At 44.2% G+C, this 17,179-nt stretch overlaps 1 protein-coding gene across 2 annotated transcripts in view; it reads left to right on the top strand.

Annotated features, from left to right (window-relative positions):
- Positions 1-9,449, top strand: part of LOC130272948 (probable acyl-CoA dehydrogenase 6) — a 106,851-nt gene extending 97,402 nt beyond the window's left edge. For both annotated transcript variants that reach the window (XM_056519001.1, XM_056519000.1), the window contains exons 8-10: positions 1,030-1,191; positions 2,221-2,371; positions 9,191-9,449. In XM_056519001.1, coding sequence (XP_056374976.1) covers positions 1,030-1,191; positions 2,221-2,371; positions 9,191-9,284 — 407 coding nt within the window. In that variant the 3' untranslated portion in view covers positions 9,285-9,449. The remainder of the gene's footprint in view (positions 1-1,029; positions 1,192-2,220; positions 2,372-9,190) is intronic.
- The last annotated feature ends 7,730 nt before the right edge of the window (positions 9,450-17,179 follow it).

Below are 17,179 nucleotides of genomic sequence, written 5' to 3'. Positions count from 1 at the left end.
AATTTTCGCATATGCGAAAATTTGCACACCAGTCTCACACAGTAGTATTAGAGCCTCCTTACACCACATAAGCTGGAAGCAGAGAGGGATGATCACTGTGATGTGTACTGTGAAAAAAAAAAAAAAACGAATATTCGTAATTACGAATATATAGCGCTATATTCGCGAATATTCGCGAATATCGCATATTCACGAATAAAATTCGAATTGCGAATATTCGCGAGCAACACTAGTCTGAATTAGTTTAGGGGATCTAGTTTGGAGTCTGAATTAGTTTAGGGGATCTAGTTTGGAGTCTGTATTAGTTTAGGGGATCTAGTGTGGAGTCTGTATTAGTTTAGGGGATCTAGTTTGGGGTCTGTATTAGTTTAGGGGATCTAGTTTGGGGTCTGTATTAGTTTAGGGGATCTAGTTTGGAGTCTGTATTAGTTTAGGGGATCTAGTTTGGGGTCTGTATTAGTTTAGGGGATCTAGTTTGGGGTCTGTATTAGTTTAGGGGATCTAGTTTGGAGTCTGTATTAGTTTAGGGGATCTAGTGTGGAGTCTGTATTAGTTTAGGGGATCTAGTTTGGGGTCTGTATTAGTTTAGGGGATCTAGTTTGGGGTCTGTATTAGTTTAGGGGATCTAGTTTGGAGTCTGTATTAGTTTAGGGGATCTAGTTTGGGGTCTGTATTAGTTTAGGGGATCTAGTTTGGAGTCTGTATTAGTTTAGGGGATCTAGTTTGGGGTCTGTATTAGTTTAGGGGATCTAGTTTGGGGTCTGTATTTATCTAAGAAGTCTAGTATGCATATTTATTATTAAGGTGTTCTAAAGGGGTCATATGCATTATTTGGGATTCAGATGTTGTAGGTGTAAATGGGTGGGGTATATGTTAAAGAAAAATTACACACCATTAAATAGGGTACATTGTTTTCCAGATTCTCAAAAGTTACCATGTATGTTCTTCAGGGGTGGATAATTTGCACTTTATATATGGCATAAGAAAGGAAGACCAAGTTTTTTTTACATGTTCTTGTTCCAATCTTAGTTTTGACTCCCATGGAAAACATCATACAAGAAACCATCAAATACACGAGGGAGAGGGAAATTTTCAATCAGCCGCTGCTGGATAACCAGATCGTCCACTTTCGCCTGGCAGAGCTGACCACCGAGGTGGAGCTTCTGAGGTCTCTCCTGCACCGTACAGTTGGTGAGTCCTCCTGTGTGGTGGGATATACAGTGAAACCTCTTTGGGAAGACCACCTGAAATTGTCCACCCAGAATAGAAGAGGGGATTTGGTATTTAATTGGAAAGCATCAGTCATGGACATACATTTTAAGACCATGAGACCTAGAGTTATACCTTAAAGGGGTACTCCACTGCCCCAGCATTCGAAACATTGTTACGAATGCTGGGTGCGGGCTGTGGGGTTGTGATGTCACAGCCATGCCCCTCGTGATGTCATGTCACACCCCCTCAATGCAAGTCTATGGGAGGTGGCGTGGCTACTGCCACACCCCCTCCCATAGACTTGCACTGAGGGGGCGTGGTGTGACATCACAACCCCCGCAGCCCACACCCAGTGTTCGGAACTAAATCTTCCGAATGCTGGGGCAATGGAGTACCCCCTTAAAGGAATACTCTGTTGGAATTTTTTTTTTTTTTTAATCAACTGATGCCAGAAAGTAAAAAAGATTTGTAAATTACTTCTATTTAAAAATCTTAATCCTTCCTGTACTTATCAGCTGCTGTATGCACCACAGGAAGTTCTTTTCCTTTTGATTTCCTTTCCAGTCTTACCACAGTGCTCTCTGCTGACACCTCTGTCCATGTCAGGAACTGTACAGAGCAGGAGACGTTTGCAATGAGGATTTGCTCCTGCTCTGGACAGTTCCTGACAAGGACAGAGGTGTCAGCAGAGAGCACTGTGGTCAGAAAGAAAGGAAATTCAAAAAGAAAATAACTTCCTGTGGAGTATCCAGCAGCTGATAAGTACTGGAAGGATAAATATTTTTAATAGAATTCATTTACAAATCTGTTTAACTTTCTGGCAAAAGTTGATAAAAAAAAAAAATAATAATAAATGTTTTCCACTGGAGTACACCTTTAAGGGACCCCTCAATAAATATTTTGCAATATTTTACAATTACAGTCAAAGTGCCGGGGCCTAACCCTCTCTAGGATAAATGTTTATTGTGATGAATTCTTCCTGAGTGTTATCTGCATTTTTCCATATAGGATTATATGTCGATGGGAATGACGTCACCATGTTGGCTTCCATGGCCAAGTTGAAAGCCGGACGTTTGACCCGAGAGCTGAGTGACAGCTGCCTCCAGTTCTGGGGAGGGATGGGATTCACTAATGAAGTTCTCGTAAGCCGGTTTTATAGGTGAGTCCTGATATTATGGACACGGATAGAGCTGGTTATGAATTATTGCTATTCGATGTTCATGAAAAATATAATGATAAACAAAAAATCAACATGTGGCTTGTTTTTAGTGGGACAAGTTGTACTTTTTAATGGCACCATTTTGGGGTTAATATAACGTATTAATTAACAGCTGAAATTCTGTAAAATTGTGAGAAAAATTCATTCACTGTGTGAACACAGCCTAAAGAGTTCAAAGAGGACCACAGAAGAGCGGCCTGCTGCATCTATACATTATACAGGAGGATGACAGCGGGAGTCAGGGGTGACACCCGCTGTGATCTTTCCTTAACTGCAGGTACTACTGCTTCCAACATGGAGCACACTCTGCTCCATGCTGGGAGCTGTAGTACCTGCATTAATAGACAGATCGCAGCAGGTGTCAGAAGTTACACTCGCTGCAATCTATTAATGCAGGTACTACAGCTCCCAGCACGGATCAGAGTGTGCTCCATGTTGGGAGCAGTAGTACCTGCAGTTGAGGACAGATCACAGCGGGTGTCACTCCTGACACCCGATGCGATCATCCTATCTATTGCAGGGATGTGGAGCGGCTCTATACAGTGCTCGCATCTCTGCTCTGTACTCCGACTGGCCAGTGATATGAATAGAAATTCACCTCACTCGTTCATATTTCCCTCTGAGAGCTGTGATTGGCTGCAACCATCCGGCCAATCACCACTCTGGGCGGAAAATATGAGTGATGTGAATTTCTATTCCCATCACTGGCCGGCCGGAGTACAGAGCAGAGATGCGAGCGCTGTATGGAGCCGCTCTGCATCTCTACAATAGATAGGACGATAGCATCGGGTGTCAGGAGTGACACCAGGGGTGATCTGTCTATTAGTTCAGGTACTACTACTCCCATCATGGAACATTTTTTTCCATGCTGGGACTAGTAGTACTACCTAAAAAAAATTTTTAAAAAGAAAAAAAAGTGAAAAACACACATACACACTTTATTAAACACAATATTAAAATACATTACTAATAAAAAAATGGAAAAGATTTATTATAAAAAATATATTATTTTTACTTTTAAATGGCCCCTTTCTACATTTTTATTATTGTGGGCTACATTTTTAGTTCCCTGCCCACCCACATAAATTTATCCCTGTTTAAAAGTGTATAAAAAATTTAATTATAAAAAATATAAATTTTGTTAAATACTATTAGGTATTACTAAGGGGGTGAGGGGAGGAGGGGTTGTAATCCTCTTTTACACATTAAAGGAAAAATTCCACAATTTGATGCCCGTTGCGCAACCATCTCATGAATCATGATGCAGGTTGTGTTTTCCAGGCAGGTGATGCATTCCAGCAATAATTCCTATAAATATTGCCTGGCACTGCCTCCCCTGCTCTGTTCCGTCACCCATTCTGGAATATTTTTCGTAGCTTTTAACTGTAAATGACTTAAATTGTCTACCTATTTATTTCGACCTATTTTATGCAACCCCGGGGGTTTTGCTGCCCGTTGTGACCTTGGCATATGAGGCTTTGCAGGTCTCTTCTGCTGTCTTCTTGCTTCATACACTCCATGAGTTTCACTTTATATAAATATCAGATTCTTTTTTTGTAGCTTTTTTTTATGTGGCTCATTTGTTGAGTTTTTATCCCATGAGGTCAGGAGATTTAGAGTGTCGTCTTCTTCTTTTCCTTTCCAATAATTAAATGTTCTTTTCACATTTTGTACGTTTTCCAGAAAGCTGTGACCTCGGGCAGACCCTGCTTATATGCTGCTTGGCTTCTTGTGCCTGGTGGAGCAAAATACATGGAATGAATATTCTTCTAAATGAGAAGCGACTGGGGGCGAGCTGATAACATAGCATTTAAAGGGGTTATCCAGGAAAAAAATGTTTTTTTATATATATCAACTGGCTCCAGAAAGTTAAACAGATTTGTAAATTACTTCTATTAAAAAATCTTAATCCTTTCAGTACTTAAGAGCTGCTGAAGTTGAGTTGTTCTTTTCTGTCTAAGTGCTCTCTGATGACACGTGTCTCAGGAACTGTCCAGAGTAAAAGCAAATCCACATAGTAAACCTCTTCTACTCTGTGCAGTTCCCGAGACAAACAGAGATGTCAGCAGAGAGCACTGTTGCCAGACAGAAAAGAACAGCCCAACTTCAGCAGCTGATAATTATTGGAAGAATTAAGATTTTTTTATAGAAGTAATTTACATATCTGTTTAACTTTCTGGAGCCAGTTGATATTTAAAAAAAAAAGTTTTTTTCCTGGAATACCCCTTTAACCTGCTAAGGACCAAGGGCGTACCTGTACGCCCTGAGTCCGCTCCCTTTCTATAACGCGGGACCACGGCGGGTCAGGCCGTGGCTAATAGCGCCCCGACACTGATCGCAGTGCCACGCGCTATTAACCCTTTAGATGTGGCGTTCAAAGTTGATCGCTGCGTCTAAAGTGAAACTAAACTACCCCCGGCTAGCTCAGGGGGCTGTTCGGGATCGCCGCGGTGAAATCGTGGTGTCCCGAACAGGAGGGTCCCCTTACCTGCCTCCTTGTGTCCAATCGCTGAATGACTGCTCAGTCCTTGAGATCCAGGCATGAGCAGTCAAGCGGCAGAATCATTGATCAATGGTTTCCTATGAGAAACCATTGATCAATGTAAAAGATCAGTGTGTGCAGTGTTATAGCCCCCTATGGGATAACAATGATCAATGTAAAAGATCAGTGAGTGCAGTGTTCTAGCGCCCTATGGGATAACAATGATCAATGTAAAAGATCAGTGTGTGCAGTGTTATAGCCCCCTAAGGGATAACAATGTTCAATGTAAAAGATCAGTGTGTGCAGTGTTATAGCCCCATATGGGAGCTATAACATTGCAACAAAAAAAAGTGAATAAAGATCATTTAACCCCTTCCCTAGTAAAAGTTTGAATCTCCCCCTATTCCCATTTAAAAAAAATAAAACAGTGTAAATAAAAATAAACATGTGGTATCGTCGCGTGCGTAAATGTCCGAATTGTAAAAATATATCATTAATTAAACCGCACGGTCAATGGCGTATGCGCAAAAAAATCCAAAATTCCAAAATAGTGTATTTTTGGTCACTTTTTACAGCATGGAAAAATGAATAAAGAGCGATCGAAAAGTCCGATCATTACAAAAATGGTACCGCTAAAAACTTCAGATCACGGCACAAAAAAGGAGCCCTCATAACGCCCCATATGCGGAAAAATAAAAAGTTATAGGGGTCAGAAGATGACAATTTTAAACGTATACATTTTCCTGCATGTAGTTATGATTTTTTTCAGAAGTCTAACAAAAAGTAGGGGATCATTTTAATCGTATGGACCTACAGAATAAAGATAAGGGGTCATTTTTATCAAAAAATTTACTGCGTAGAAACGGAAGCCCCCAAAGTTTACAAAATGGCGCTTTTTCTTCAATTTTGTCGAACAATTAATTTTTTTTCTGTTTCGCCGTTGATTTTTGGGTAAAATTGATGATGTTATTATAAAGTAGAATTGGTGACGCAAAAAATAAGCCATCAGTTGGATTTTTAGGTGCAGGTAAGGAGGAAAAAATGAAAGTGCAAAAACAGAAATACCCCTGGTCCTTAAGGGGTTAATGTGCACTAGTATTGAATTTATAGCGCCCCCTGAGACTCTTAATACAGTGTTTTCCAACCTGGGTGCCTCTAGCTGTTGCAAAACTACAACTCCCAGCATGCCCGGACAGCCGTTGGCTGTCCGGGCATGCTGGGTGTTGTAGCTTTGCATCAGCTGGAGGCACCCTGGTTGGGAAATACTTCCTTAAAGTGTACACGTCTCTTTAAAAAAATAAAAACTTCTGACATACCCTAGGGACAAATTAAAAATCTTCATTGACACGATGACAGGTTGCTTTTAAGGAAAAATAAAAAAATTTTAAAAAAAAGCGCCACCCCTGTCCTCAGGTTGTGGGAGGTATTACAACTTGGTTCCATTCACTTCAATGGAATTGAGCTGCAATACCACACACAACCTGAGGGGTGGTGCTGTTTTTGTTTTTGAGATAAGCTGTTTTTTTTTATTATTATTATTCTGGATAACTCCTTTAATATTATTTGCAAAGAACCTCATGCAGAATCTATTCTGCACTTTATTTTTATTTTTTTGTGCTTAATAGAGGAGCCCATTGACTTGAATGGGGTCCGTCTGGTGTTCGGTATGTTAGGGGTATCGGAGCTCCCTATAACGCCGCACAATTAAAGAGGAAAACAAGTGGAAACAAATGTTTTCAAATCAACTGGTGCCAGAACGTTAAACATATTTGTAATTACTTCTATTAACCCCTTAACGACGCAGGACGTATATTTACGTCCTGCGCCGGCTCCCGCGATATGAAGCGGGATCGCGCCGCGATCCCGCATCATATCGCGTCGGTCCCGGCGCTAATCAACGGCCGGGACCCGCGGCTAATACCACACATCGCCGATCGCGGCGATGTGCGGTATTAACCCTTTAGAAGCGGCGGTCAAAGCTGACCGCCGCTTCTAAAGTGAAAGTGAAAGTGACCCGGCTGCTCAGTCGGGCTGTTCGGGACCGCCGCGGTGAAATCGCGGTGTCCCGAACAGCTGATCGGACACCGGGAGGGCTCTTACCTGCCTCCTCGGTGTCCGATCGACGAATGACTGCTCCGTGCCTGAGATCCAGGCAGGAGCAGTCAAGCGCCGATAATGCTGATCACAGGCGTGTTAATGCACGCCAGTGATCAGCATTAGAGATCAGTGTGTGCAGTGTTATAGGTCCCTATGGGACCTATAACACTGCAAAAAAAATGTAAAAAAAAAGTGTTAATAAAGGTCATTTAACCCCTTCCCTAATAAAAGTTTGAATCACCCCCCTTTTCCCATAAAAAAAATAAAACAGTGTAAAAAAAATAAAAAATAAACATATGTGGTATCGCCGCGTGCGTAAATGTCCGAACTATAAAAATATATCATTAATTAAGCCGTACGGTCAATGGCGTACGCGCAAAAAAATTCCAAAGTCCAAAAAAGCGTATTTTGGTCACTTTTTATATCATTAAAAAATGAATAAAAAGTGATCAAAAAGTCCGATCAAAACAAAAATCATACCGATAAAAACTTCAGATCACGGCGCAAAAAATGAGTCCTCATACCACCCCATACGTGGAAAAATAAAAAAGTTATAGAGGTCAGAAGATGACATTTTTAAACGTATAAATTTTCCTGCATGTAGTTATGATTTTTTCCAGAAGTGCGACAAAATCAAACCTATATAAGTAGGGTATCATTTTAACCGTATGGACCTACAGAATAATGATAAGGTGTAATTTTTACCGAAATATGCACTGCGTAGAAACGAAAGCCCCCAAAAGTTACAAAATGGCGTTTTTTTTTCGATTTTGTCGCACAATGATTTTTTTTTCCGTTTCGCTGTGCATTTTTGGGTAAAATGACTAATGTCACTGCAAAGTAGAATTGGCGACGCAAAAAATAAGCCATAATATGGATTTTTAGGTGGAAAATTGAAAGGGTTATGATTTTTAAAAGGTAAGGAGGAAAAAACGAAAGTGCAAAAACGGAAAAACCCTGAGTCCTTAAGGGGTTAAAAAATCTGAAGCCTTCCAGTACTTATCAGCTGTATTGGCAATACACATGATATAGAAGGGATTTATGAACAGCACCTTTTTGTAAAAAGGTGCAAAAAGGCGCAAAGCCACTGAAAATTCTCTAAAACTAAACCATCCCAGACCTGGCGTAGCTTTTTGGTGTATGTGAAGAGAGAAATTTCAGAAACTGTGACCTGCACAAAAGTTATCAAATGCTCTGTGAACATTTAATATATTTGGTTCTCCTACACCTTACCAACATACAAAAAAAAAGGGTGTAAAAAAATGCTTCACTTACACCTACAATGATAAATGTGGGCCGGAGTTTTTGGGGTATTTATTTTAAATAATGCTGAGGCTCCTCCTGGTGTGATGTCAGAGCTTTGCTATAAACCCTGACCATTCAGAGGGAGAGGAGGGGGGTGAAGCTGAAGTCTATTTCTGATGTGTTACAGTCATTCTGTAAAAGGGGCAGGAGAGCAACAGTGGGAGGCAGATGATCCCTACATATGTAACAATCAACTGCCTCCATCTGTTGCTCCTTCCTCCCCTCTCACAGCCTGACACATGAGCTAAGAAAGAGAGACTGCAGCTCCATCCCCCTCCTCCCTTCTCCTCTCCTCTGTCCCTTGGTTATATTTCCTGCCTCAGGAGGTTTCTGAACACTAAGCCCATGTTCACATGGCAGAATTACCGCGCCGGATTCCACATTGGAATAAGGCACTGAGATTCCGCTGCAGCAGAGTCCTGTAGAATTCGACGGGATTCTGCTGTACTGTGTACAAGGTGGAATTTCCGTGCCAGATGTTTCCAGCATGGAAATTCCCACTTCCGTGTTTGCACAAAGAATCAACTCATTCATTCTTTGTGCAGCAACTGCGGGAAATGCATAGCTGTCTATGAGATGGCGCATTCCTGTGCGGTCCTAACACCGGCAGATTTTGCCGACACCCCGTAGAGTCCGGATTGTCCGCATGGAGAAGATATTCCATAATCTGAACATAGCCTTACATAGATACTGAATGTAAGGAAAAGAGGAACTACGGACTACTAAAAGGGTTAAAGGCAATATAATACACTAATAATACACTTTGTGAAAAATAAAAAGGTGTGTATATTTGTTATTTATTCTATTTTTGCTCTCAATTCCTTTATAAACAACCCTTAAATAAGTCTGTATCATTTTTATGTTTTTTTCCGCAGAGACTCCAGGCTGCTCTCGATTGGAGCCGGAGCGGATGAAGTCATGCTTTCAATTATATGCAAATATATGGGAACTCTTCCAAGCAAAAAGTAGATCAATATAATACTATTAACATACACCATTAAAGAAATAAAAAAAATTGGGTCAGAATCAGAGGCTAATGGAATACCAAGCGGAGATGTTGCCGGTTGTTGCTCGCAGTATTAATAGTATTTCGGTAAAAAATAACAATATATCGTGACTCCGATAATTCAGGAAGGAATGTGACTGTATGGATTTATTGTGGAAGAAGAAATGTGACATGTTTAGCGTTCAGATTCACAAATATTCGGATTCCGATAACAATATGATGTGTGTAGGTTGTTATGTAGAGAGAAAATAAACACCCACAAAGCCTTGGAGCTGTATACTACAAATAATAATACTGTATTTTATTATACAGTAACTGGCTGCGTACACATTTACCTTCTGAAAGAAATTCGCTGCTTTCATCCTTAAAGGGGTTGTCCACTGATCAAAGCTGTAATCTCTGGGGAAATCTAGCGCTGTGTATATCATTTCCTTGCAGTGTCCCCAGAACTCCAAAAACAATAGGTTCTAACACCAGAAGCATCAGCCCCAGATATGACTTTTTTCTGTGCCTGACGCCGGTGTGCTCCCTCTGAGCCGCCATAAGTAAACACTCTTCTGTGCCTCCCTCAGGTAGACCTCATTCTGTGCCTATGCCAAGTGTGCCTCTCTTCTCTGCCTGCGCTAGGTGTGTTGCCTTCTGTGCCTACATTTGGTGTGCCCCCTTTCTGTGCCTACATTTGGTATGCCCCCTTCTGTGCCTACATTTGGTGTGCCCCCTTCTGTGCCTACATTTGGTGTGCCCCCTTCTGCGCCTACATTTGGTGTGCCCCCTTTCTTTGCCTACATTTGGTGTGCCCCCTTTCTGTGCCTACATTTGGTGTGCCCCCTTCTGTGCCTACATTTGGTGTGCCCCCTTCTGCGCCTACATTTGGTGTGCCCCCTTCTGCGCCTACATTTGGTGTGCCCCCTTTCTGTGCCTACATTTGGTGTGCCCCCTTCTGTGCCTACATTTGGTGTGCCCCCTTTCTGTGCCTACATTTGGTGAGCCCCTTTTCTGTGCCTACATTTGGTGAGCCCCCTTTCTGTGCCTACATTTGGTGTGCCCCCTTTCTGTGCCTACATTTGGTGTGCCCCCTTTCTGTGCCTACATTTGGTGTTCCCCCTTTCTGTGCCTACATTTGGTGTGCCCCCTTCTGTGCCTACATTTGGTGTGCCCCCTTTCTGTGCCTACATTTGGTGTGCCCCCTTTCTGTGCCTACATTTGGTGTGCCCCATTTATGTGCCTACATTTGGTGTGCCCCCTTTCTGTGCCTACATTTGGTGTGCCCCCTTTCTGTGCCTACATTTGATGAGCCCCCTTTCTGTGCCTACATTTGGTGAGCCCCCTTCTGTGCCTACATTTGGTGTGTCCCTTTCTGTGCCTGCCCCAGGTGTGCCCCCTTTCTGTGCCTGCCCCAGGTGTGCCCCCTTTTTCTGTGTCTCCACAAGGGGGTTTCCCTTCTGCACCTGCTCAAGGTGTGCCTTTTCTCTGTGTCTCCTCATGGGTGCCCCTTTACTTTGTATCCTCAGGTGCGCCTCCCCTCTGTGCCTGCCCCAGATGTGTCCCCTTTTCTATGATTCCACAAATGTGTTTCCCTTGTGTGCCTGCTCAAGGTATGCCCCCCGCTTCTGTGGTCATCTGTGCTGCCCTTCTGTGTATCTTAAGGAGTGCCCCATTTCTGTGCCTCCTCAGATGCATCCACTTTCTGTGTCTCCTCAGGCGTCCCCCACTATCTTTATATCCTTAGGTGTGCCCGTTTTGTGTATGTTCATGTGTGCCTCCTTTCTGTGTCTGAATCATATGTGCCCCTTTTGGTGTATCCTCATCTTTTCCTGGATCAGTTGTGCCCCCTTTTTGTGTATCCTCAGGTGTGCCCCCTTTTTGTGTATCCTCAGGTGTGCCCCCTATCTGTATATCATCAGGTCTGCCCCCTATCTATTTATTCTCGGATGTACCCTTCTGTGTGCCCTCAGGTGTGCCCCCCTATCTGTATCTCCTCAGGTGTGTCCCCTATCTGTGTCTCCTCAGGTGTGTCCCCTATCTGTGTCTCCTCAGGTGTGCCCCCCCTATCTGTATCTCCTCAGGTGTGCCCCCCTATCTGTATCTCCTCAGGTGTGTCCCCTATCTATATCTCCTCAGGTGTGCCCCCTCAGGTGTGTCCCCTATCTGTGTCTCATCAGGTGTGCCCCCTATTTGTATCTCCTCAGGTGTGCCCCCTATCTGTGTCTCCTCAGGTGTGCCCCCTATTTGTATCTCCTCAGGTGTGTCCCCTATCTGTGTCTCCTCAGGTGTGTCCCCTATCTGTGTCTCCTCAGGTGTGCCCCCCTATCTGTGTCTCATCAGGTGTGCCCCCTATTTGTATCTCCTCAGGTGTGCCCCCTCGGTGTGTCCCCTATCTGTGTCTCCTCAGGTGTGCCCCCTATTTGTGTCTCCTCAGGTGTGTCCCCTATCTGTGTCTCCTCAGGTGTGTCCCCTATCTGTGTCTCCTCAGGTGTGCCCCCCTATCTGTGTCTCCTCAGGTGTGCCCCCCTATCTGTGTCTCCTCAGGTGTGCCCCCCTATCTGTGTCTCCTCAGGTGTGCCCCCGTGTCTCCTCAGGTGTGCCCCCCTATCTGTGTCTCCTCAGGTGTGCCCCCCTATCTGTGTCTCCTCAGGTGTGCCCCCCTGTGTCTCCTCAGGTGTGCCCCCCTGTGTCTCCTCAGGTGTGCCCCCCTCTCTGTGTCTCCTCAGGTGTGCCCCCTCTCTGTATACCCTCAGGTGTGGCCCCTCTCTGTATACCCTCAGGTGTGGCCCCTCTTTGTATACCCTCACGTGTGCCCCCTCTCTGTATACCCTCACGTGTGCCCCCTCTCTGTATACCCTCACGTGTGCCCCCTCTCTGTATACCCTCACGTGTGCCCCCTCTCTGTATACCCTCCGATGTGCCCCCTTCTGTGTATTTTCTTCTGTACTTCCCACTATATTGGGTGATCACGTAGCAGATGTCTGACCCCCTTAAGGAACAATACACCGCCACGACACTAAGGTTTTACCTTCATATCAATCTCCCGCAATATTTACACAACATAAGAGGGAATATTGTCTGAGAATAAATGGGGTCCATGATTGCAGGAAGCCGCGGTGGACGGGAGAGACCGCTCCATCACAGTTATGGGCCGCGAGACTTTTCAGTAGTGTACACTGGGGTCCGCTTACCGTGACATTCAATCAGACGTAATGGCTCCGCACAAACTCCAATACAGAACAGCTGGGAAAAAAATACATTGTGGTATAACCACAGCTCTGAGGAACTGTATATTGCTTTAACCCCTTGCTGAGCCCTTATATGTGGAAAGACAACCCTGGGGTCTTTAATGGGGTTTTCTCATCTGATTACGAGCCCCCCCCCCCCCCCCTATTCCCAGGATAGGGGATAACAAGCAGATTGGTGCGGGTCAGACCCATTTATTCCCAGAACTATGAGGTCCCTATTCTCTAATTCAGAGTTTCCCAACCAGTGTGCCTCTAGCTGTTGCACAACTACAACTCCCAGCATGCCCGGACAGCCAAAGGCTGTCCGGGCATGCTGGGAGTTGTAGTTTTGCAACAGCTTCAACTGGTCATCGGTTTCAAGATGTTTGATGTCAAAGACTGTAAACTTGTACATTGCTAGTCCTGTTCTCAGCTGAGAAGTGATACAATTGTATCCAGTCTAGACAATGCTCTGTGAGCTAAACATCCTGGAATGTAGACTAATACATTGTACATAGCTAGTCCTGAGAAGTGGAGACAATTGTATCCGGTCTAGACAATGCTCTGTGAGCTAAACAAGTCAGCAGCAACTGCATAAATCTCTAATGCTACAGTATGTATGCTACAGAGGAAATTCTTTTATTTTTGAATTTCCTTTCTGTCTGACCACAGTGCTCTCTGCTGACACCTCTGTCCATGTCAGGAACTGTTCAGAGCAGGAGAGGTTTGCTATGGGGATTTTCTCCTAATCTGGACAGTTTCTAAAATGAACAGAGGTGTCAGCAGAGAGCACTGGGGTCAGACAGAAAGGAAATTCAAAAATAAAAGAACTTCCTCTGTAATATACAGCAGCTGATAAGTACTGGAAGGATTAAGATTTACAAATAGAAGTAATTTACAAATCTGTTTAACTTTCTGACACCAGTTACGGTAATAAAAATAATAAAAAAATTGTTTTCCACGGGGGTACCAGCAGCAGGGTCACATGACCTGACCACTTGGTTGCCCCCTCTTTTATAAATTGCACATGGTAGGTCAGGTGGTCCCTGTTCGGGCTCACAATGAGGCCCGGGAGCCGTACAACTATAGCAACTTGTGTATTTAACCCATTCCCGACCCATGACATACATGTACGTCATGACCGGGAAGGTTTTCCCGACCTATGACGTAAGTCATGAAGATTTCACTAATAGCCAGCCATCTTTCCTCAGCAGGCTTTGCCCCTCCCCTCCCCCTTCACCGCAATCGCTACTATCAGCTAGTCAAATCTGACTACTCGATGGTGTTTCGCAATGAAAATCCTGAAAAAAGCAGTGTGTGTGTCCAGATCACGGGCATCGGGACACACACACTGCTCTGCTAAGTGTCCCAAGTGTCCACACTGCTCTGCTAAGTGTCCCCAATTTTTTATTTATTTTTTTGTAAATGAGCCGTTTAGTTGTACAACAGCTCCCCCTAGTGTCCTCAACCTGCTACTGCATCTTGTGCTTAGCAGGGCTTAGGGGAAGCTGTTGTACAGAAGTAAAAATAAATATATATATATATGTATATATATATATATATATATACACACACGCAACATACACACACACACACATATATATATTCCGAAATGAAGTGGTCCCTAAAAAATTTGATTTTGAACTTTAGTAGAAACTTTGAAAAAATGCTAATTTTATTATAAGCCTTCTAATGTCGTAAAAAAAGTAAAAGAATGTTTAACAAATGATGCCAGCATAAAGTAGACATGTTGTGGACGTGAATTAATAACTACATTTATTTGGCATGACTATTTCTCTTAAAATTAGAGAGTTTTAAACATAGAGAAATTAAATTTTTTCCGATTTTCCAAAATTTTTTCCAAAAATCACTTCATGTATCAATAAAAATGTACCACTACTATAAAGTAGGGATCGACCGATATCGATTTTTTTTTTGGCCGATACCAATAATCTGCGACCTTTCAGGCCGATAGCCGATAACTTATAACGATATTCCGGTATAAGTTATCGGCTATTTCCCCAGAAACCCCCACCCCTGCAGATCAATGATTAAAAGGGGACGCTTTAAATCAATGAACTGCAGAGGCTTTTGCGGGGCCAGAGACCACCGCCCGCTTCTCTCCCCCTGCCTGTCTGGGGGTCCTCCCTAGTCCAACCACCACCACCGCCCTATTGCCTCCCCCATCCCCAGTTTTATAATTACCTGTTCCCGGGGTCCGCGCTACTTCTGTGCGCACTGACGGTGACGTCGCGTTGAGGACGTCACTCGTCATTGCGCAGCGCGCAGGAGCCAGAAGTAGCACGGACCCCGGGAACAGGTAATTATAAAACCGGGGATGGGGGAGGCAATGGGGCAGCCGGGGTGGTGGTGGCGGCGGCGGCGGTCTCTGGCCGGGGAGGTGGAGCGGGGGGGGGGGGGGGGGGTTTGTTGGGTGTGTGAAATTATCGGCAAGGTAATTGCAGATACCGATAATGCCCAAAATCGTGAATATTGGCCAAACAGATAATCTGTCGATCCCTAATATAAAGTACAATATGTCTCGAAAAAAACAATCTCTGAATCACTTTGCCAGGTAAAAGCAGTTCAAAGTTATTACCACTTAAAGAGACACATGTCAGATTTGAAAAAAAAAAAAAACGGACTGGGTCATAAAGGCCTAAAACTAGCTGTGTCATGAAGGAGTTAACTCCAGAGTTCCTCTCAATTTCTTTACAGAGTGTGGAGCGAAACGCGTGGTAAAGTTGGCTAATTGTGAAATACACGTCCTGCCAAGGCTGTGTGCCCACAATGTGATGTTCCCTTATTATCTGGAGACCAATTTGCTCTGTTCCTATTTATTGTTTCTGCTGAAATAAGGAGGGGGCAGCTGTTTGTTTCAGCCAACGCGGATGAGCTCAGTGTATGAGAAGAAATAGTACGATGACCGAAAAACCACCTCCCCTCCGGGCAGAAGATCTGATCCGCAGAGACCTACTGATCAAAAACAGCTGAAATGTAGACACGAGGAGCGACAGTTTTCTATTTGGTTTTAGAAAACGTTTTGCCTTCTTAAAAGGGGTACTCCGCTGCCAGACTCCTTATCCCCTATCCAAAGGATATCCCACGATCTCCAGCAGCACCCGTGTTCTGAACAAATGCCAGGTTTCTTTGGCAGTGGTCGTGATGTCACTGCGATGCCCCTCGTGATGTCACACTACACCCCCTCCATTCATGTCTATGGGAGGGGGCGTGTCGGCCGACACGCCCCCTCCCATAGACATGAATGGAGGGGGTGTGACGTGACATCACTTGCTACGGCTCCGAGCGTTCTGAGCCGTAGCAAGAGCACCGGAGTATCCCTTTAAAGGAACACTCCAGCCAAAAATAATATCCTGTGTTTAGGCTGGTGCAGGGTTGTGAGTGGGCGGAGCATAACAGAGTGAATCTTTTCATCCCTATGAGATGCCCCGCCTCCTCAGGTAAACCTTTCCTCTGTGTTCTGACCACTGACAGCTCCTTTAGCGCTACACAGTGCAGTGCATTGTGGGATCTCTCTTTTCACAAGACAGTATGAACCGTGTTGGGACCCGTAACAACCAGCACTGCTACAGTAATGTCCTGGCCGTTGGAGGAGGTGGGGTTATGCCGGAGGGGAAACCACTACTGTCTATATATGAGCTAACAACCCGTTTTAGGGTCAGTTCACACGTTTGTATTGTGCTGCAGATATTTCTACTAATGAAGTCAAGGGGCAGCAAAATCTGCTGCAGGAAAATGGCAGAAAAAAACCAAGGACGTGTGGACTGACCCTAAAGGGGTTATCCAGCCTTAAGCTGTGACAGAAGAAAAAACTAAACATACTTACCTAACCCCGATCCCCCACAGCTCCTGTTCACCTCCATCCGGTCCCTTGATCTTCTCTTCTCTTCCAAAATGAGAGCTCAGTGCAGAACCTGCCCACTTATCCAATCACTGACAAAGATGGGACACCACTGCGGCCAGTGATTGACTGAGCCGGCAGGTGCTGCTCCAAGTGCTTGTCTTGAAAGCAGAAGGAAGATTGGGGGACCGGATTAGGGGGTCTTTAGTTATTAAGGGGGTCTGGTTTGAGGTCTGGAGTTATTTATTAAGGTCATCTGGTCTACGGTCTGGAGTTATTTAGGTGATCTGGTCTACGGTCTGGAGTTATTTAGCTGATCTGGTCTATGGTCTGGAGTTATTTAGGTGGTCTGGTCTAAGGTCTGGAGTTATTTAGGTGGTCTGGTCTATGGTCTGGAGGTATTTAGGTGGTCTGGTCTATGGTCTGGAGTTATTTTGGTGGTCTGGTCTATGGTCTGGAGTTATTTAGGTGATCTGGTCTAAGGTCTAGCGTTATTTAGGTAGTGTGGTCTACTGTCTGGGAGTTATTTAGGTGGTCTGGTCTATGGTCTGGAGTTATTTAGGTGGTCTGGGCTATGGTCTGGAGTTATTTAGGTGGTATGGTCTATGGTCTGGAGGTATTTAGGTAGTCTGGTCTATGGTCTGGAGTTATTTTGGTGGTCTGGTCTACAGTCTGGAGTTATTTAGGTGATCTGGTCTAAGATCTGGAGTTATTTAGGTGGTATGGTCTATGGTCTGGAGGTATTTAGGTAGTCTGGTCTATGGTCTGGAGTTATTTTGGTGGT

Source organism: Hyla sarda, chromosome 5 (assembly GCF_029499605.1).
Source record: "Hyla sarda isolate aHylSar1 chromosome 5, aHylSar1.hap1, whole genome shotgun sequence".
In the NCBI taxonomy this organism is placed as follows: domain Eukaryota; kingdom Metazoa; phylum Chordata; class Amphibia; order Anura; family Hylidae; genus Hyla; species Hyla sarda.
The sequence above is the reverse complement of the archived record's forward strand: the minus strand, read 5'-3'. Positions and strand labels throughout refer to the sequence as shown.